The sequence below is a fragment of the Harpia harpyja genome, chromosome 4, assembly GCF_026419915.1.
Source record: "Harpia harpyja isolate bHarHar1 chromosome 4, bHarHar1 primary haplotype, whole genome shotgun sequence".
Lineage (NCBI taxonomy): Eukaryota > Metazoa > Chordata > Aves > Accipitriformes > Accipitridae > Harpia > Harpia harpyja.
The window spans coordinates 4,408,365-4,431,203 of record NC_068943.1 but is presented as its reverse complement, the minus strand read 5'-3'; the positions used below and the strand labels follow the sequence as shown (position 1 = coordinate 4,431,203).

General features: G+C 39.8%; 1 protein-coding gene across 4 annotated transcripts in view; it reads left to right on the top strand.

Moving 5' to 3' along the window:
- Window positions 1-22,839, top strand: part of PCCA (propionyl-CoA carboxylase subunit alpha) — a 301,407-nt gene that overhangs the window by 153,504 nt on the left and 125,064 nt on the right. For all 4 annotated transcript variants that reach the window (XM_052785694.1, XM_052785695.1, XM_052785697.1 and 1 more), the window contains one exon: window positions 9,646-9,748. In XM_052785694.1, the coding sequence (XP_052641654.1) occupies window positions 9,646-9,748 (103 nt within the window). The remainder of the gene's footprint in view (window positions 1-9,645; window positions 9,749-22,839) is intronic.

Sequence of the window (22,839 nt, the reverse complement as noted above, 5' to 3'; positions counted from 1 at the left end):
CACCTCAGCTGACATTCGTCAGGCAGAACTTCTCCCTTATTAAAAAAAAAAAGACAATGTTTATAGCTCATCATTCATAGGTCCTTTATGAATCCCATGGAGATTCCTTTCTCCCCCATTCATCATTAATCCAATGTGGCAGAATCCTCACCCCACTTTGGAGATGACACTGCCAGATTGGCAGTCACTGGACATGACTGGCATCTTGCCAAATTCTAGTCTCATTAAGGAGCAGAACAGATTTTTCCTTACCTCAGGAGTCAGTGTGTGAGTTTGGTGCAAAGAATGTTCATCCACAGAACTACTTGATGTAACTGGCAATTCTGTGTGCTACAGTCCTACACGTGGGATTAATGCATCCAGCTTGTTATTGGCTCCGGACTGTGACCAAAGCAATAGGATTTAGTCACCTTGGGTGGCAGTAAGCTTGTGATGGTTGGAGCTCAAATGTTCCTTTGTCGTCTTTGCTAAGGTGTACTTAACTAATCTTCAGGTAACTCAGCTGGCTTTCACCTGGCGTAGACTTGAGGGTACTCTGATCTGCTCCGAAGGCTCAGTGCTGCTGATTAGCTGGTCTGTCTCCCTCCCCTGACACTTTAATACAGAATCCCATGTCCTGTCTTTTTGATGGTTCTGGGACTTTTCAGTCCTTTTCCTCAGTGGATTCAGTTCCTTAGACCACCATAAACCTGCATTTTTTTTATTGTTGCTGTTTTTGTTGGGGTAGTTTTTTGAGAGTTCTTGGGTTGACTTAGCTCATGAAGGAATCTGGTGAACTTCAGCGGATGTGCAAAGTGAGCGGCAGGCTAAGAGTGGGGAGAAGGGAATGGGGGAGAAAGGCGAGGATGCAAGGTGTTAGATAGGTTTACCCCATGTTGTGAAAAGGCAGCCTCACCTCACACACAGCTGGGAACAATAAAAACAGAAACCATTCTACCCTTATTTGTGATAATGTATCTGGTGGGGCCCTGGGTCACTTGTAAGAAGCTGGGACAGGTTTTGCTGACCCAGGAGGAGACCTCTTGCTCTGCCATGGAAAGGCACTCTTGTCTTTTGTTCTTGTTTTAATATTTTATATTGGAATGTTAACCTGTATATCATAAGTTAATTACTTGTTGGTCCACAAATTGCAGGATGACAAGAAATTTGTTTTGGGGTCATTTGACTTGAACTGTGTATGCACATATTTGTGTGCACATACATACTGATGCAAATGGCTGATTACTGTTGCAGTCTGAGGTAAACAGTAATATTGTATTAACAAGGTCTTAAAGATAAGCTCTTGCTCTAGACACCAGAAGACACAAGAAGAGATATTGTGACAGTTCATAATAGAAACTAATGAATGGCACACATGAAATGACTAGACCCTGGTCCTGCTGTATGAAAAGTCTTGCTTTTCTTCCATACATCAAATACAAGCATACATTAGCCTTCTTAATGATAAAAAAATGCAGATATCATTATTACAAAGCATTTGTATTTCAAGTCAAGAGTACTGATTCAAAGCTCACTGAAGTAATTGAGAGCCCTTTTAATGATGTAGTTTGCTCTGGATCAGACCCTTCTGGCTTAAAAAAAAAATCAGTGAGTTGAATTAGAGGGTAGTTTTTTAAGTACGTATTGAAAAATATTTCTGCAAATGCAAAGGCTCTAATGGGAACTGTTGAAGGCAAGCAAGGGTGGTGGGTTGATGGTAGGTAGAAGCTCAGCAAGAGAAACAAAGGCAAATTAACTTATGTGATTAACTCTATCAATTCAAATTAACTCTACTCACTTCAAGTAACTTTTTAATATAAGTACCCAGGGTAAACTTTGCTAGGAGGATTTGAAAATTAAGTAGCTTCATATATCTTAATATTGTTTATAAAAGACATGTAGCTGTAAAAAAATCAGGGATAATCTGAAAAATTAGACCAATGTGTAGCCAAAGTGGATTTGGAAATACCTAGAAATAGGTGCTGCTGTTAACAGTAGGAATCCATACCAGAAGTGTTTTAAATTTGGAAGACTGAAGACATAAATATTTCAATGAGGATGTGTGCTATATTAATGCTTGAGCACAGTCCAGTGTGTTTCTTTTATAAACTACACAATTGCCACTGTTGGCCTACATTGATGGCAAGTAATGAATGTCAGCTGTGTTCTTTCTGGTGACTGCATGAAGTACTGGCCCATTTCTTAATGTGCATTTTTCTTCAAATATAAATATTAACTTTAGTCTTACTTAAGAGTAAAGTAAGAGATGCTTTGTTTTCCAGCCTCATTTTCAGGGGTTTCATTATAAGTCCTTTATTAGAAGGCTTTTACTATAAGTTAAGAAAAAATTAATTATTAGAAATATCTTGGCAGCTTTTCCATTAACCTGTGATGCCCACTTCAAATTACATCTAGAATGGGAATGTTTAGTAATTTTCATGATTAGGGTTTAACTCTTTTTCTTCCCTTCTTTAAATAAGCACTCATTAACAAAACCAATTTGTTTATTGCAAGTTATTTTAAAATATTGCTGTGCTGAAAGTAACCTTGCTCAGGGTATGATTAGTGTGGGAAAACAGCTGCTGCCATACCCTTTTGTTGTCTGTACGAGGGATGGATGGCTAGAATGCCGGCTGGCAGTGGGTCAGCTGGAGTGGGTCATTGCTCTGAGCACATATGCGTGCTTTGGGAGGAGTGTGGATCTGAGGGTGCGTGCAGCAACCCTGATTAGGTCAGGTGACACAAATACATCTGTCTTAGAGTGGCCTCCAAGCACTTTGCTCACAGAATAGAAATGTTTGCCAAGCATGCAGGAGTAGCCCATACTACCAGATAAGAGTATTGTCAGATGAGCTGTCCTTCTACAGCTTCCAAGCAGCCTGGGATGTCTCTGTTCCTTCCTCTGCACCTCCTGCATGGTGAGAAAGGAATATACTATCTATTATCCCTATTTTGTAGGCACAGAAAGTATCTCTGTTTTCACAAAGATCCAAGAGGAGTCTTTGACAAAGAACAAATTAAACTCCAGGATCCTTAGGTTAGTATCCTAAGGTTAGTATCCTATTCATTGGTTCATTCTTTGTGGGTCAGTCTGTTTCACAGTTAAGTTTTTCCTGGATATCTGTTATAATACTGAGATTTTTTTTTTTTTTTAGTGGTCCGCTCTTCCTGGTTATTAAATGACGACACAAGCATTTGAGATGTGGTTTAAACCCAGCCGGTAACAAAGCACCACGCAGCTGCTCGCTCACTCCTCCCCCCGGCCCTGGTGGGATGAGGAGAAAATATAAAGGCAGGCTCGTGGGTCGAGACGAGGACAGGGAGGGATCACTCCCCCACTTATGGTCACAGGCAGACGACAGGCTCAACTTGGGGAAGAAACAAAATCAATTTAATTTGCTACTGATCAAAACAAAACAAGGATATTGGGAAGTAAACCCCAACCCGAGGAGAGCTTCCCCCCCACCCTCCCGCCTTCCCGCCTCAGCCCCACTCCCGGTTCTCTCTCCCCAGGGGAGCAGGGGACAGGGGCTGGGGTCGGTTCCTCACCCCTGGCCTCTGCCGCTCCTTCCTCCTCAGGGGGAGGAGGACTCCGCGCTCGGCCCCTGCTCCGCCGTGGGCTCCTCTCTCCCCGGGCTGCAGGCGGGCATCTGCTCCCCCGCTCCCCTCCGTGGGCTGGGGGGGGACAGCCTGCCGCCTGGTCTCCCCACGGGCTGTGGGGGCATCCCCTCCTTCCTCCCCGACCTCGGGATCCGCACAGGGGATCCTCTCCCATCCCGATCCCCCGACTCCCGGCAGGTTTCCCCTCTGGAATCTGTTCTCCCAGAGGCGCTGCCGCCGTCGCTGAGGGGCTCGGCCTGGGCCAGCGGCGGGTCCGGCTCCCAACGGGGGAAGATTCCAGCAGCTTCCAGCAGGAGCCGGCCCTGCGGACCCTCACCTGCTACCAAAACCCCGCCACTCAAACCCAAACCAGCTTGGTCAGTCACTTTTGGAGAGATAAGCTGCACAAATGAGAAATGGGGCATTTTCCAAGAGGTTATCACAAAAGTCATACCACAACACAGGGAAAAAAGGAAAAAGAATCCTTTACTTCCCCTCTTCTAGCATGTTTACTTCATTTGGGTGGTGAGGAAGAGCAGAAGTTCTGATGGACAATCCTTTATGTTAACTGATTTCTAATACAGAAAGGAAGAAGGAGGAAGGACCTCTTCCTCCTGCAATTGTGTATTGGCTCCAGAGACTGTGTGTGAGGTGAAGGCTTTTAGGTACACTGTGTTTGTTACAATTATATGGGTTGGTGGAAGTGATTAATCCACTTTACTCAACACTTACTAAACCACCTCTAGCATACTGTGTCCAGTTTTAACCCCCTCACGCATATAAGAAGGATGTCAATAAACTTGAGTAAGTCTAGTGAAGAGCCACCAGTGTGGTGGCGGGGTTGGCCCAGAGGACCTGCGAGGAGCGGCTGGGAGAACAAGGCTTGTTTAGCCTGGAAGTACGAAAGCTTAGGGTGGGCCTAATGGCAGCCTTCTCGTACCTCTGAGGGGTTCCCGAGAAGATGAAGCCAGGCTCTTCAGTGAGTTGCACAGCAGCAGAGCAAGATAGTGGTCATAAATTGGAGATACTCAAAACCTGACTGCACAAACCTCTGAGCAACCTGGTCTGAATTTGGTGTTGAGATTGCTTGGTGGAGTGGGGGGGTGCACTGAATACACTAAAGACCTCCCAAGGACCCTTCAAGCTCAGTCATTCCATGATTCTGTTATGAACGAATGTGCTTTTTAGATGAATTGGGACTGTAGCTATGACTTTTAAATTTAAGTCTGGAGACTTTTGTTTTCAGTTGGAGGGGGGAATGCAGCTTCCCCTGGCTGTGTTAGTGTTAGAAGGAAGGGAGAGGATGGTTGCTGTTAATTCTATTCATCTTCTCCACACTGGAATCTAATCTTTGTCTTCATTTTATGAAGCTACTGGATTACAAAAATTGACTTAACATCTTACTTGACTTTCTTCTTTCTGGCAGATGAAGCCAAGAAACGTTTCTTGGACTGTCACTAATCCCTTTAGAATTCAAAACAGAGGTTTCCTTTCTCTGTGCTGTAGCATCCATCTTAGAAGTTATCATGAGCTCTCTGAGAGACGTACTTCTTCACTATTCTGAATGGTTTGAGATTGCATATGCAGACAATATTGTCTGTCTTTTACCATGACCATTTGGGTGGAGCAAAGCTCTGCTGGACTTCAGAAGAAATTAAACCCTTTAATAAAATCCAACTTTGTGTTCTGCCTCAGCCTGCTTGGTATACATGCTGTCTGTAATGGTCAACTTCAAAATCCATTGGGGAAAAACTCGAGCCAAAACAGAACCTAGGAATGATATAAACATTGCCTGCATTGGTGTGGATCTGAATTATGCATTGCACTTTCTATCTTACCCATTTTGTTTTAAATTTTTGTTCTTCCCAATCAGAAAACAGTCACTTTTCAAGTATTAAGTAACAGACTGGGGCGCATAACCAGGGCTTGTTTGTTTTGTTTGTTTTTTTTCCGGTAATTGATAGTAGGAAACACATTTCTAGGACAAAATGCAAATGAGGCTGTTATGGGAAAAATGACCTTTTATGTAATTTAATTTGAAGTTGGTTATGTAAAGTAATTGCATGAACCTTTTTGACTCAGCTTGGGGGATACTGGGATAATATTGATTTAAGCAATCATAACATCAGGGAAATGAGAGAGAAATACTTTTTCCTTGTCTTCCTTCTGAACAGGGTTCTGTCATTTAGTAGTAATAGATGCGTGCGGTCTAGTTTTAAATAATATGAACAACAGTGTTTCCACTCCTTTAGCTGTGACTTAATTTTATAGCCATTAATCCGGTTTTACGTTCACCTTATATAATTCAGCTCAGTGATGATAGTGATAATGGAGAAGTATATCCCAGGTTGAGCAGAGAGATTTGGGAGCTGATTTACATTTTATGGTGGAGATGAAATCTCTGTGTAGCCCAGGAGTCTGCAGTGATGACAGTAGGAAAGAGCAACGGCAGAACTTCCCACGTTGGAAGCTGGGGAACCGTTGCTACTTACTCATTTCACTCCCTATGAAGGCAGCACTTGGAGAAATGCCCCAGAGGTAGCTTTGTTACTTTTCAGATCAATCTTCTGCGTGGTGAATGTGAAATGCTGCATTGTTATATCTTTATTGATGGTGAATATTAACTTGTACCTCAAGACACCCAGTTGAAATCCTGAGGGGTGGCTTCTAAAGTAAAATAATACTTGAAGTGAAACAAAGGTATCACTATCAGGATCGTTTGTGTATTTCCAAATAAAGTAATGTAATTGAAAGCTTAACTTCAAAAGTGTTTAAAATTCTGCTGAGCATAGCAGCAGAGCAAGAGCAGAAGGCAAGGGAAAATGGGACTGGAGTTCAGAGAACTACGCAGGACTGACAGCAGTCAGTCTTGTGTAATAAAGGTAAATTGCCATCCTTAGGAAGCAGCCTTTAATCAAGCTTTCGAGGTATGCCTCCAAAGTTATGCTAAGGACATTCTGTGGTAGGATTGTATATTTACTGCCAAAGACCAAAACCTAGTTTTGGTATGTTCTTGTTAACAGTTTATATTATCTCCCAGAAATCCCACATTGGATACTACAGTCATGACGGGTTTTTCTGCTTGCCACATCTATGCCGCAACTAATGCAAATAGTGACAAATAGAGAAAGTGGATAAATATTTTTTTCATGTTTGTGATAATGAGGTGGTGAATGTAACTCTTGATCAGTTGTTAACCTGTTTTAAATTATTGACCTTTGTTCACTGTTTGGAGTTTGATTTTTATTGAAGATACAGGGAGAAAATAGTTTTTGCAGCACAGCAAGTGCAAAAGCAGTTATTGATTTCATCCAAGATGAAGGTCATGCAATAAAACCTTCAAACTGGGATCTTTCTAGTTTTACCTTGTTCCTTTATATGAGTTGATACCAGCCGCAGCGTGTGTTGGAGCAGGTGGGAACATGCAGTTTTGGTCACTCGGACTTGTCATGGGTGTTAGGCAGGGTGACTGAAAAGCAAAGGTTTTAGGATAGATTCCTGATGTATCTTTAGCTGAGGCATGTAAACAAATAATCAATTTTAGATATAGCATTTTGGAAAAATGATCTCAGAGTTGCTTCACTGTGTGTAAACAATTGGAAAATCAGCACATTTCAGAGCCAGATAGTTGATGTCATTGCATTGTATAATTATTTAAGGCTTATATATACACGTGTGTGTGTGTGTATATATACACAAATAGTACAGAAGTTCAGCATTTTTTGACTTTAGCTTTGCAATCAGTTTTTCTAGTAACTGGCAAAGGAAGGATCAAGTTTGTTTCTCAAGCCAGTTCCTCAACCTTTCAGCATTTGAATTTCTGCATGCATTTGTTAAAGTGAAGAGTTTCCATTTCAAGGCAGATAAAAAATAATAAATACTGAGCAAAGGAAGTTACAGTAATCTTTAGCCAGAATACGTTAACGTGGACTAAATTAAAAATAGATTGATGCAGAATTGCTGGCTTTTGTTATTTTTAAATTTTCTGGCCTGTGACAGCTCCTTTTTTACTGTTGGCCAGACCTGTAATGAGTGTGTTTCCATCACCATGGCATGATTGCATTGCTGAGGTGGACTCCAAGCAGCCTCTTTCCCTATTCATATTTAATAAGCCCAGTGGAGTGATGGGTCCTGTGCAGAAGACATCCTGTTTTGAAATCGTGCACTTGTTACTGTGAAGTCTGCTCCAGTCCTCTTCAGAGGCCTCCATTCTGGGTTTTCTTGAGGATTGTATTAGTCTTGTTTTATGCTGCTGATAGAAATTGTCACTTGCTAGTGACCGGTACTGGGGCATGTGAATTAGCATTACATGCAGTAGTGCTGAGGTGATGGGAGAGTGGAGATGTAGAAGGGAGCTGTGTAACTGTTTCTCTGCTGCAGGACTGGAAGTGAACGTGCCCCCCCCTGGGTAGAGTTGCTCAGGGAGATACAGCCTTCTAAACCCCTTCCCCTCCCTCTTCCCCCATCCCTTCATGTGAAATCCATACTTGCCATGGATGATGGCATTGGTTGTGATACATACATGTAAAGCACTTTTTGAGAGCTGTGTTGTACCTGAGTTCAGCTAAGTCTTTCAGTCTTAACCTTTATCTATTTTTAACTTTATTTATTGTGTTATCCTTCCCCATGGCTTTTTGAAACACTCTTGCTTTCATCTGTGCAAAAATCTCTCTCCTGAGAGTAAAGTTTGCCTCTTTTTCTCCATGACAATTCAGCTTTGCACTTCTTGTCCTCTTCTACATGAGGTGCGGCTGAGGGATCTGGGGTTGTTCAGTCTGGAGAAGAGGAGGCTGAGGGGAGACCTTATCGCTCTCTACAACTACCTGAAAGGGGGTTGTAGTGAGGTGGGTGCTGGTCTCTTCTGTCAGGTGTCTGGAGATAGGACAAGAGGAAATGGCCTCAAGTTGAGGCAAGGGAGATTTAGGTTAGATATTAGGAAAAATTTTTGTACTGAGAGGGTTGTCAAACATTGGAATGGGCTGCCCAGGGAAGTGGTTGAGTCACCATCCCTGGAGGTATTCAAAAAGCGAGTGGACAGGGTACTCCAGGGCATGGTTTAGGGGGCATGGTTAATGGGTGGACTTGATGATCTTGAAGGTCTTTTCCAACCGAAATGATTCTATGATTCTATGATTCTACATCATCTTTAACTTCCTGCTACTGCCTTATAGACTGAGTATTTTACTTGTCCTTTTGCTCCTTCTCACATCAGTTTTGACTGTTTTACTTCTCTGGTGACACCAGTCTTGGCCACCTATTTGCCAGCTTTTCATACCAAATCTGTGTTGTGTGGTTTTTAACCTAAAGATGGGGAGGGCAAAGTTCTGTCACTGTGCTCTGTCTTTTAGCCTGCTGAATGGACAATTGAACTTCTAATTAACCTTCACTTTCTGCAACAAGACCAGGTTGGGAGAAAACCTGCTTCCAATCACCCTGCTTTGTACCTTTTTGTCCAAATCTTTATTAGCTTGCCTGCCTTCAGATTGTAGGCTACTTTGAGCTATTTTTCTGCTTACGAAGTGCCAAACATGACTTTGACTCTATTAGTTGCAAACTGATGATTACACAAATGGCACTAAATGACCCAAGGCTGACAAGTAGTTTTATCCCCATTTATTTCTGGGGTTTATACTGTTGCGTTATCCCTTTTGCTTGGAAGATCTGTAGCCTTTGCAAGGTAAAGTACTGAGAAAGAATGCTGTATATTTTGAGTAAGTTCTAATGTACAGATGGATTCCTTACCAGCATGAGGCACAATATGTCAACCAGTGACATTTCAGTAACGAAAACAAGATGCTGCAGTATCGTTCAGTTTTTTTTCTTTCAGTTGTCAAATTGTTTTTAACAGAGATACCAGTGTTAGCAGTAGGGCTTGGTCTGTATGAAAACATGCAATTTAAACTCTGAAATGCAGAGCGTCTGCTCTGCTAAGCCTCATCTTAATTCAGAGGGAAAAATGTAGGTTTCATGTATAAGGACTGAGCAGTGTCATCACTGGTAGTTGTTACTTTCTGTGTCTGCGGTACCTAATTTTATTTTTTTTTTTAACTGCTTTCTGAAAACTAGGACACAAGTTGACGGATCTTGAACGAAGAGAACTACTGGCAACAGCAGCGTCTTTGTACGTGGCTGAACAACTGAGATCGCAGCGATTTCTAGGGACTCCAAGGTAAGTTTGTTTCTAGGAACTCAGATGTGCTGATGTGTTTTTTTAATGGCATCTTCTCATGCATGAGAGACACTGGTGAGAAACTGCATGGTTTCTTAATATAGTCTGTTTTTTCTAAATTCAAATGAGTTGTGGCTCACATTTCCCTACTCACACAAGTCATACATGATTATTTTTATTCTACATATTAGCAAACTAATAGGCGCAAAAATGTGTTACAAGCCAGTACAGTAATTAATGCACATCAGGAGTTTCATTAATGCAAAATGTTGCTGCATTAGTAACTAACCACAAATTGAGCATCACAAATTTCCCATGTGCCCATTTGAAGCGATCTAAGCACTCTGGGATAATATGAATATTCAGCTACAGAGCTTTAAAATATTGTGGATTCACGAGTAATTTGCTACCTTGACGAAGAACCTTAATAGTTTAGGGTCTAACTCTAAAACCACTTCTGACTGGTAAATGCTGGAAGAGTCAGCACCTTGCTTTAAGTATGTTTTTTGGTGTTCTTGTTTCCCCACTCCCTCATTCTTTTGGATAGTAGCTGCTAGTAACCTAGGTAGTACTGTTAACTGGCCAGCCATTGCAGCACCTTGTGTCAAAATACTAACTCACTTCTTCGGCTTTTTGGAAGAATATGCTTCTTTCCTCTAGCATGTTTTGAGCTTTCGTTGTCCTCTGGCCCATCATTGTCGATGCCTTGAGACCTTCTATTAGAACAATTGAATTTGTGAAACTTGGTTGGGTAGTTGGTTTTTGCAGTGGTTGCAACAGTGAATCCTAACTTCAGCATGACTTTCTTCTTGCCTCACATTCTTTAATGTAGTTGCGTGTATGTGTGTTTGTGTGAGAGGGAAGTCAGAATGCAGGATAGACATTATTCACATTCCATGCCAGTGGTTTGACAGTGTATTCTATTACTGATTTTACAGTGGTCAGGAATAAATCAAATGTGGTTTCAAGAAGTCTTTATTTTTATTTGTACCCACAAAGATAAATAGTACCATATGGTGTAAAAAAAAAAAAAAAAAAAGAAAAAAAAAAAGAGAGACTTAGGGCGAGCATAACGGCTTTGTAATATATAGCATATGTAGGGCTAGGTCATTGCTTGCCTTATGCACCTTTAGGGGAAAATAAAGCACCTTTTTATTTCCTTCCAAGAGTTATATCTTCCATACCAAATGGCATAAGGAGAAGAACAGACACTCGAAGGCCACTGTTCCCTAAATAAAAGATGAATGAGGGAAAACGAGGAGGAGCTTTGATTGTAGTTTTTACTGGCAAGCATAGGAAGTTCAGTAGTCTGGTACTGCTATAGAGAAGTAATGGATTACTTTGTACTTAGAGAAAGGATAGGAATTGTTGATTTGAGTTGTGATTCTCAAACTGCTATTGTATTCCCTGCTCTGATTGGAGATTTTTTTCCTCTGGCCTGTAAAATGTTCTTACTTGCTAAGAAGAAAAGGACAGGACTCCAATTTTTGAAGAATCTTTTATGTTTTCTTTCTATTGCAAGTATTTTCTTTCAGTACTAGGTGTTTCTGCATCTTAATAGAAAAAACATATACAACTATTTTAACTGAGATATCAGATATGCAAATGAAGTATTGCATTGAGCAATCAGGCATGGTCATTCATCTCTTTTTGTGCTGCATTAGGGGAAAAAATATAGACCCCTGCTTTGTAAAAAATTAGCTTATTTTTGGAGTCTCAACTCCCTAACATATATTCCTCCACCATGAGCAGAGAAGGCAGCAGAGTCTGACTACATGAAATTTCTAAGACTAGATTAAGGTCTGATTTTTCAGATTTTAAATGGTGAAGCTAACAAATCTTTTCAGTACAGGGAAGATCACTTTCTCTTGCCGTGATGGGGTGTACTTACGTTCAGCTCAGCTTTCAAAGGATGGTCTTTTCTGTCTGTTGAGGCATATGCAGATCTGGAATGAATGCTTCAGATGCTGAGCTTTAAAATTTTCTCCAAGTGGTGGCCAAGTGTAGTTCTTATTGAATAGGTCACAGTTTCAATCCATGTATATTGTTAGATCTACTTGTTTTAATGATAGTAAAGCTGCCTGTTTAAGGCCAAGTAAGGACAAGATAATGCAAAAAGGCTTACTGGTAAGTAACTTCTGAAGCAAACCAAACCTGATAATGATACCCTTTCCTCAAAATCATGCAGCTCCTTCAGAGGAACAGTCAAAGAAACGAAGGCAGAATGAGGTCAAAGGATTGTGCAGTGTCCTGGACAGTGTTCTCCATTCCTTAGAGCAGCTAGTGGACTCCCTCTAGAGGGGACTGAGGACTGTGGAGCATACAAGTTACTGCAGTCCCATCAAGGCTCCTTCACGGCATGTCCTCAGCTTACTGAAACTGCATCTGACTTGTTTTTGAAGGTGTTCCATGTCATGGGTACTTTTTAGGGAGCAGGATTGTGGCTACAGAAAGCACATCTTTATTGGTATGACTGCAATCTGTTTGAAAAATACTAGTAAACAAAAAGTGCAGAGTAGGAACCTGTGCTACTGGCAACAAACCAAAAGGGCCAGTTGTAATCTTGGATGCGGTTCACTGTGGCAGAATTGGGTGTTTGGAGTCTGTGTGAATTTTAAATCCATGTTGGAGCATGTAAGCAGATTAGACAGACTGCAAGTTCCAAAGTTGATCCATAACATTGTCCTAATGGTTTGGAAAAGTACATTGACATGTTGATCATCATCTTAAAAATGTCAGCTCTCTGGCACTATTTATGTTGACAGCATTTTTTTTCTTTTGCATGCACTGAAAGCAATTGAGGAATTTTTGTGTAAGGAATTGCATTGAAAAGTAGTATTTTGAAATCATGCATTATTTCTTCTAAACTTGTTACAGCTGTCAAATAGACAGTTTTCTGCTGAACTTGAGTTATATGCTTTTCTTTGGTTTTTGTTTGTTTTCTTTTCCCTTTTGGGAGCCATATTTGTAATATGCGTTCTTTTCAGAACTGTAGGGGTATTTTGGGTTCCCTTTTTTCCCCATGATTTATTCAGCCCAAGCTCAGGATTGTTATTCTAGTCATATAGACAGAAAGAACCATGCTTGAAGTCTTCACAGAAGCTCCACCTTTCACTGTCAGGGCTACTGAGACTGTAATCAGATGAAAGGCAGCTGAGCCAGATTAAGGAATTGTTGTCCCAGCCTGCTTCTCCCTTGGTCTCTGCCTTTCCTCCTCCTTCCCTAGGTACACAGGTGTGATCATGTGTGTAGTTGCTTTCTACTCTGGTTCTGCTAAAATGACCTGTATTAGTATAGAAACAGTTTTATAATACTTTAGATCATTCTGACAGAACTAGGTTAAGTACTCATGACAAGTGAAATTATTCTGGAAGAGCTACAAGAGTGGGAATGTGTAGCAAGGAGGAGGAGGTGAGCAGAGGATGGCTCATAAAAGGGGTGCAGAGGTGGGCCTTAGCTCTGTGCCACAGATCAGACTAGTAGCAGTCTCATGATGGGGGTTCTCCTCTACAGTCGATGATATTTGCGGGGATGTGACTGGGAAATACATGTTTTGCAGTGCCCTGGGTGACTGAATCATCAACTGTAAGGTTCTTGCTGGAACGTGCTCTGATGATCAGCGAGCTGTTGCCTCGTTAAGGATCAAACACCCAACTTTCTTCAGCTAGTGTCAATTAGATGTGGCCCCTGTAGTGGGATTCTTTGTTGCAGTAGTTTGTGTGTTGTGGAGGTTAATAGAGGCCACAAGGTGAAGGCTGGTTTGCCTTTCCTGTGTTAGAATAAATTGTATTATGATTTGGGTGGAGCACTCACAGGTGAGTTTCCACTGTCTGCATTGCTGTGTGCCCCTGGTCTCACCAACAGTCTCCTAGGAGTAATTCGCCAACCTTTAGCTAGAGCAGCTGCTGGAGACCTGTGCATGCTCAGAGTTACAGGAATACAGACATTTACTTTGTTATGCAATGAATATTTAGAGCTTTTTCTGTGTGTCTTTTTTTAGTTTAACTGGTTGTTATTCAGCCAGTTTTCTTGGGAAGAATGTTGTTGTGGGGTGTGTTGTTGTGTTTTGTTTTGGGTTTTTTTGTTTTGTTTTTTTGAAAGATGATTAGCTAATGAAAATCTTGGTATTTTGTGAGCCAGATGCTAATGTGAATATTTCACTGTTACATCCAGATAATAGGGGCCCATGTTTCCTACAGGAAAGAGCCATGAATGATTGATGATTGTTTCATTGTTCAGCTTTCAGTTATTTTACCTAGGACTTTTCCGACTTACTCCATAGTCCAGTTTATTGTGAAACTGGTGCCACCCACAGCTGCTGAACAGATTTACAGCATCTAGTAAAATCCCAAGGTCTTCTAGACAGAACTCGATCTTGTTTCAAGTGGAAACATATTTTGGCTGAAGTGAATCCAGCTTATTTTACGTCTGTTTGATATAGTTAGCCTTTGAGACCAAAAACGATGTTGTACAGTTGAATCTTCACATTTTGGCTTCAGGCTTGTTTTCATTAGTGGGTTGGGAGGGGAATAGGAGAGTGACTCTCCAGGTGTGGCTACATCATGCTATCTCATGGGTCTACTAATGTGATGTTTATACTTCTAAACCCAATTGCCTACAGCACTTCCTATGCGTTGCTTGTGTTGGCTGCTAAGTATATTTTCCTAATTTTTCTATGGGTTTTACCCTTTCATCATTTATGACTTGGAAAAAAACAGTGAGGCTGCATGCCCATATTACCTGATACTACATGCAAAAAGATGGTAACACATTGGAAAATATTCTATATTGCTAGCAAAAAAACCCTGAAGGTTTTTCTTGCTTGTGTGTTTAATATAGAAGACTGGGATTAGGGAGTCTTGAGTTAAACTCCTAACTGTTCTTGTGGGACCTTAGAGAAGTCAGTTGGGTTGGGCCTCAGTTTACAAAAAGGCAAAATGGCCTTCATACTTTACTGCATTATTGAGGTTTTGTAAATATTTATTTATCAACATGTATAAAGTATTTTGAGACCTAAAGTGGATGATGCTTTCTAAGCATAAAATAATACTTTCACAGGACGGGTAAGTGTATACTGAGAAATTACAGATAAAATACAAGCAAGTTTTTGTCAAGTTCTGAAGTAGCTGGGCTGAATTTTTGAATGTTCTAAAATTCTGAAAATTCAGGGGTCCAGTGCAGTGGACATAATACAACTGGTGAACTGCAAGAACAGAAATGGATATATTTAGCTTTTTATTTAATGAATTATTGTAGGTTCACGTCTGGGTTGATTTGGTATAGATATATTGACGTAAATCCTCAGGTACACTTAGTAATGACTGTTCGGATGCCTGCTTTGCTTTGCCATTGCATGATTAGGGCAGCGAGGGAACCGCTGGGAGAGCGGTGAAGCCCCGCACCTCTTGGGCATGCTTGCTTTCACATAGACTACACCTATTACCCTGCTGGAGTCTGGGACAGAGCCAGCTCTTTGCCAGCCTAGGGCTTCCCCATATGGAAGGATGGTCAGCTGCCTGACAGGAGAGCTTTCTGGCTCTGCTGCACTGCTGGAGCAGCACAAAATAAGGTTATGTTACATTAATTTTAAGAAGAAGGAAGATGATGTCAGGAAAGTTCACTGGAGTCATTCGAACTGGCCGCTTGAAAAGAGGGAGAGTTCTTCCTTGCAGCACAGTCACAGGCGCTGCTGAATTGTCTCAGTTGCATTACGTGATTTTTATTCCACGCCCCCGAACCACAGTAATAACATGAACAGTTACTGCAAGTACAGCTAAATATTTATACTTTGCCTTACCCTACAAATACCCTCTAGTGTGATATAAAGATAAAACACTTTGTTTTCATTTGGTAAGGATGACTAAGTCCAGCCCACTTGTGGCTTTCTTCATTCCCTCACTTTGGAGTTACACAGTCATCCTTAGCTCATGAAAATAACACCGTCTTATCCTTACTGTTCTGGTCCTCTGGTCAACAAGTCAAACATTCTTTTCATGATTTACAGTTATGCCTTTGAAAGTCCTCTATATGTTTATGTAACTACTGCAGCTTCAGACCATTATTCCACTGTGGTTTTTTTCTTTCCCCATAGACTAGCAAGGTACTAAGACTCTGTTCTCACTTTTTTCATGCGATATCCATGTTTATAATGGGCTCTTCTGGTTGTGACAATTCTGTCTTGTCTCTTTAGGTCTTACTTAATGTTGTTCTTTTGACCTCTCATAAATAATTACTTTTTTGGGTAATCTTGCTTAAGCACTGCTAAACCCCCTGCCCTATATAATATTCTAGCTGTCTTTAAAATCTGGTATTATTTACCCTTCTACATTGTTCATTAGCTTATCATGGAAAGAGGATTAATGTGCTAGAGACAAACAAGTAGATGCAAATACATGAAACAGGTACTTTTAGCCAGTGGAAATGAACTTTTATGTAAAGTACAAAAGTTGAAATAGGACATTTCAAGGCAGCATTTATGACTGCTTCTACAGAATGTATATATCATTTTTTCCTTAATTGGATTAAATTAATGGAAGCAGAATTGATAACATAAGTAATACCAGGTATTTATATAGTCGTTCGAAAGCACAGCCATTGTTCCATATGATTTATGAACAAATATTGCAGAAACAGAACGGTCTGTTATGGGAAATTTTCATAGCCTGTCATCCCTATGTCATTGGTAGGGAAAAAGGTGTCCTGGGCACTCAGGAATCCACTCTTGCTCAATTTTTAGAGTTGATAACCATTATGAAATCATTACGAAGATAATCATTATGAAAAGTTTGAACCTCGCTGAGCATCTCTTGGGAAGATCCCCAAAGCAGCGGCATGCATCTTGCTGAGGTGATTGCTGGTGGGAAAGCTGTTCATCAAAGTAAATGGACCTGGCTAAGTCCCTGTGTTTATTTTTTATTTTCACCATGTCTGCTGGGAAAACAGCAGCTGCTATAGGAGCTTTATAGCTTCTGTGGCTACTGTTCACTTAATGTTGAAACTTGAATATATGTAGTATACATACGTGAATGTTTTCTGTTGTGCTGCCATATTCCTGGCTTTTTTAGTTGTGAATCTGGCCCTTTTCTCATCCATGCTTTGCTTACAACCTCTTCTACTGCAAGATCCTCTCTTTACCACAAGGCCTCTCTCTCTTTCCTTTGATCCCTTTTATAAGCCCAAGAATTCTTTCCTCTCATGCAGGTTTACACCTCCTAAACATGTTCTTTAATATCTGTCGGTGTGTAAAAAGTGTATGCATGAAACTGTAGAACTAACAAGATGCATGCTAATTGCCATGTGCTCTCTGGTCTTTTTAGAGCTATTTTTAGCATGGTTTTTCCTCTCCATCTGTGTATTTTATTTGGAGTTTCGAAGGGCATAAATGAAGTTGTGTTGGAGGTTTTTATGGAAGGGCAAAGTTTTTCTTGACTTTGCGGGACTCTAAGCTTAGTAAATGCATGTGTAACTGCATTCATGTGAGAAGTTTTACTGATGTTTCTTTCCTAGGATTATTAACATAAAGATAAGCACGAACATCAGCACCTTACCTTGTGAAGTTCCTTGAGGCACTGGTTGTGTCCTGCTGTTTGTGTAGTGTATAGCTTATTCTGGATGCTGTTGCAGTAGAAATGTTGTCAACAAAATATATGGGAAGAAAAAGTCTGTTAGTCAATATTGTCTGCATACTTTTACATGTATGTGTCTTGATTTGTCCATTCTTTAGCATGCTTGCTTCATGGTTCACAAAGGCTGTAGTTAAATGTAAGATATTGATTGAAGGGATAGATAATTCATTTATACCTTTGTTATTGAGTATTACAATTTTCAACCGTTTCTTTTTCCTTTGATTCAACTGCGAAAGTGGGATGGGACACAGAATGGCCTCATTATTGTAGGAGTATTTCTCTGTTCCCTGCAATGATTCCAAAAGCTCTTGCACACTTCATCAGTATTATTGTAATTCTTTGGCTGCAGGATATTTGGCAGCTGTTGCACCCCACTGGCAAATCCTATTCAGACTTCACTTCCATTCACCATTGCCATTGGAGAATTGATTTCTCTCTCCTCTGCTCTAACCTTTCCCAATTCATTTTGGATTGTTCAATGTGAAACATTTTAATTTCATATCATACAGCCATTCAGCTCACAATCCTTTTTTAACCTGTCACCAGGGTAACAGCATAGCATGCTTTCTTTAGGCAATCAAGTTTTTATTTCACGTGCTTAATGTTGCATTAAATGTTTGCATTCTGTTTAACCCTCTTAAATACTTTGAACTGTGGATATATTTTGCAGGGTAATGAAGTCTCTGATTTCAGTGTCAAGTCTTCACAGAAACTGCCTTACTTAAAATAAAAAATAAGAAATCAGAAGATAAATATAGTAATGAGAAGATTATTAATAAAATCCCAAATGGCTGAATGAGACAAGCATCCATAGAATGGCAAAAATATTTTTCTTCTGGAAAAAACCTTCCAGAAGCTTATACTATAATCTTTAGACCTACACTTTTGGATTACTTTTACCTGTAAGTGCTTGTAATCAAATTAATGCAAATATAGAATTAACCATGCGATAACATGACTTTAAGAAGTGAAATGTCTGGCCTATACCTGTCAACCTGCTTCAGACGGCTTGCCAGATATGTGTGTGGAACTGTAAGCTGAACAGCAAGTGATTTATATACATAAAAATTAGATTTTAATGGGATGATGCAATTGATTGAAGAAATACGGAATTTTTAAGTGTCAGTTTTTCCTGTACATGTAAACCATCATGGCATGAACAACAGGCTATGTCCACCTTGTAGGAAATGAGAATAATATTGAATTTAGAGTACGCTATCATAGATGATTACAAAAATAAAATGGACATTTTCATATTTGAAAAAGCATTGATTGCTTATAACTGTGACCTTACAGAGCAAGTCCTGCTTGCCTTCATAAACGAATAGGACCATCTAGGTTTTCCCTCACCTCTTTAGCTGGAATTTAAAAAAAGTCTGTAATAGATGTCCTTAAAATACCCAGAATTTCATATCCTATGTCTATAATTATAATTAGAGGTGTAGTGTTAAAGGCTTTTTATCTGTCATGTTCTAGTCTCAATTATGTAGGTATAAAAGATGTCGGGGGGGGGAAGTATTTAATTTAACGTAAGTGAAACTTAAGAACATGGCATTGCAAATAAGCCCAGACTTTGCTCATTTATAGTGAAATAAAACCACTATAATGAAAGCACTAATAATATGCATTTTAACACTTAGGAATACTAATTTTACAAAGCTTCTTATTTGCAAAATAGATCATACGTATCTAGCATTATTTACAAAACAAACAAATGCAGAATATTTGCATTACTGTACTAGCTGGAGTGTTTGGGTTTGCATTTGATGCAGCTCTTTTTGAGGAGACAGCTGCTTATTATAGATCAGACCCATAGAGTTGACTTTTGTTAGAATTTTTCTTTCAACAGCGTATAGCTAACTATACAAGGATAGAAATACAGTTTCTTCTATTAATTTCCAAGCTTTCTGTCCAGTTTCTTTTTTTCCCAAGTTGTACTATAAGCTACCAAATATTATTACCTGCCAAAAGAGGTTTGGCAGTGTTTTGTTACTGAATTTTGCCAAAAGGAGCCAAACATATGGTAACAGTTAATTTATTGGTTCTTCTAACCTCAAGGGAACTCTTACAGAGAGCATATTACCTTTTTATCTAACATATTTTAAATAAAAGAGCTGTTGGCTTGAAATTTGATATGCCAGTATAGAAGCTGACCTTCAGTGCGGTTATGCTCAATTCAGTCTTGTTTAAGGGTGAGATTAAAAGTGTAAACATAAACAATTGAGGTAATACTTCTTTCCTTTCAGCTTTTAGAGAGGCAGGTCACTTCAGCATAGTTTTAGTGTGTGTGTGTGTGTGTAAGTGAAAATATTGAAGAAACATTTTCACGAAAAAAATGAGTTCTGCCTTTGTCTCAGAAGTCTTGGAGAGCTCTTTCTTCACTTTCTTGTTAAGATATTTCCTGCTATGTGCATTACCAAGTGATAATAAAAAAAGAACATTTTTCATTTCTTTATACATAAGACCACAGGCCCATTTGTTGCTTTGTGACAATGTAGATTTGTGTAATTCTAATGGGAGAAGTATTTGAGAGGTAACATTGCTAATTGTGCCGCTATTCACTATCTTGGAGTTGAATCTCATGCCTGAGAATTGCACAACTCAAAATGAGTGATCTGCTACCTGCATTTGAGGTAGCCCTCTTTGTTCTGCCTTAGATGCTGTATATTTTTGTCTTTATAACCTGGTGGTGTTGTGAATCTTATATGTTGGATATGTCATCATATTTCAGATGGGGTACTTGGGGTAGGTGGTGCCTTAAATAAAAAAAATCCTAATTTCTCTTGGCTCGTAGTAAGTATTCAAAGGCCTGGGTATTTTTCCTTGCATCTGTGTTGAGGCTGCTCAGGTGACTTTACCTTTTGTGATTATGGCTGATGCTTTAATATTGTTCACAGACCATTCTTTAGTGGTTTACTTCTCTGTGTAATTAGATGTGGTGCTTGGAGTTTGTTTTGGCTGTGGCTTCCCTTTAACATGTGTCTTCAAAGCCCGTAGTGTGAGAGAGACTGAGCAGGAAAGAACGGCGCAGGACCCGGTTCTTTTGAAACCAGGGATGTTTACCCATTGACTTAGAAAGGAGATGATGACAGGTCTTTATCCTGTCTCTGTGGTGCTTAGTAAAATTAGTCTTGCTGCAGTTAGTAGGATGATACAAATAATTTATTTGCCTATTGAATTCCAGATTTAAAAAGCACTTCAAAAACTCTGGGGTATTTGTTAGATTTTATCCTTCCGAGGCTTTAAGCTTCTGTCTTTACCCCAGTGTTGTGGTACATGTTTCTGAGGCTCCTCTCTCTGCCATGGGTGGTGATCTGATACACCTTGGTCACACAGTAATGATTTTCTCCAGGCCCTGCTGCCCATTTTTCTACCAGACACTGACATTTAAAGCAGCTCCTCATCTGGCTGCACCCAGCCCTTAATGCCCTTAGATGAGGGAGATGCCATAAACCAACAGCTTTTCTCTGTTCTTTTCCTTGAACTAGTGTGAGCACTTCTCTTCTAAATCCTACATTTTCCCCACACCCCCCTCCAGAAAATCCCTTTTTCTTGTTACTTATATCCTCAGGCAAATCACAATAATTTTAAGATGTTTACTAACATTAAGTCCACCTTATTTCTCTGTTAGCTGTGACTTTTCCACTCTTTGATCTCGGACATTGCATGTCTGCCTCTACCACAGGCTTCCTTTTCCCAAGTCTTAACATCTATTTTAAGTGAACCCTTCTGAGTGAATAGAGTGAATCTCTATTCCAATGATTTCCGAAATCATGGTGGTCTTATGGCCATTTAAGCTTCAGACTCCTTACATTGGGCATTGCAGCACCATTCCACAACTCTCTTCTCTTCGAGTTCCTCAGCTTTCAGTCATTCGTATGCGTCTTCCCAGAAGCAAGGGTTAGTGAGCACTGATAGCATTTTCCTGTTTCACAGTTTAAAAAAGTTGGATTGCCATGAGAAATTGTCATGTTCACAGCCTGTAAAAGGTGGAGCACAACTCTTCGGAGGCAAGGCTGGCTGGTCTCACAGGAAGGCCCAGAAGGGGCTGCAATTATTTGCCTTTTAGAGAAATCATGTTGGATATGGATGAGGAGAATTTGGGCTTAGAGAGAACATGGCATGGCTGTTGTGTATGGATTCCCTCAGCAGGAGCAGGAGAGCACAAAGGAAGGGTTGGGGTTGAAGGCAAAGTTGTGAGAACCGTTTCTGAACATCTTCCTAAGGTATCTTCTCTCAGCTGCCATATGCTACTTCTGAAGGTGTATTTTGAAAATACTTTGTCTCTTCCCTTGCTATTTGTTTGTTTCTTTACTGACGATTGGTAGTTTTCCATCTAAATTTTCAGGAGATACCAGTGGGCATAGTTGCAGACACTGGATCAAAGCCAGTTAGGTAATATACGTCATGTCACGTTTGTGCAACTGTTTTACTTTACATTTTCTGTTCAAAATGTGTCTGCTTTCTCTGTGTCAGAAAAAATAGTCTTGATGTTCTTTTTGAACATCCTCTTGACCACAGACAAGTTGTTTGCTCATGGTCGTTTATAGAATAGGAATATTCACAGAAAAATATAGTTTTACATATTCTCTTATTAAGAAAGAGGAACACCACCATCTTTTTAACAATGTGTAATCATATTCATTAAATACTAACTGGATGCATAAGAAATCATGTTTAAAGAAAAATGTGTTTTCTATAGCATATAAAAATGTACCTATATGGCATATATTATATATGGGTCATGTTATTTATATAAATTATGTGTGTATGTGAAAAATGTTTTATACTTAGGAAATGTATTTCTTTGCTTTGTGAATTACCAAACTACTTTAATTACTGCTAATTGTCTTGCTGAAAGGCAAGGAAGGAGAAGGAACTTCTAGTTAAGTACATCGTAAAAGTGTGACTACATTCTTGTACTGTTCTTATACCTTATTTAACTGTCTGCTATTGATCATTGAATATTGGACTAGATGGATATTTGGGCCACCGAATATGGCCATTTTTATGTTCCCGTGCTATATTGATCATGATTCTCCCAAAAGAAGCAAAGGAAATCTAAGTAGAAGACCCACTTTGTGTTAAACTTTATGTGCAGTTGTGTTACTGCCACTCCTTGGGTCCATCCCACCTACACAGCCTGGCTTCTCTATTTCAACCTTAGTTAGCAGAAAGATTAGTGCTAACTCAGTATTAGTAAAAGTCTCTTTTACTAATACTGAGCATGAGGCATGAGCTGTTACAAATTTTTTGTCCTTCACAATCATTCCTAGTTTAACTACTAACTTATTCTGAAATTCTTTCATTCACATCTGATGCGTATAACTTCAGCTAAGCAGGAAACCTACACACAATTTTTTTCTTATTGGCTTTCTTCTCTTTACTTGTGAGACCATAATATGAACAATGGCAGGTGTCCTATTAAAAGGATGAAAATATATGGAGCGCAATAGAGATTTACCT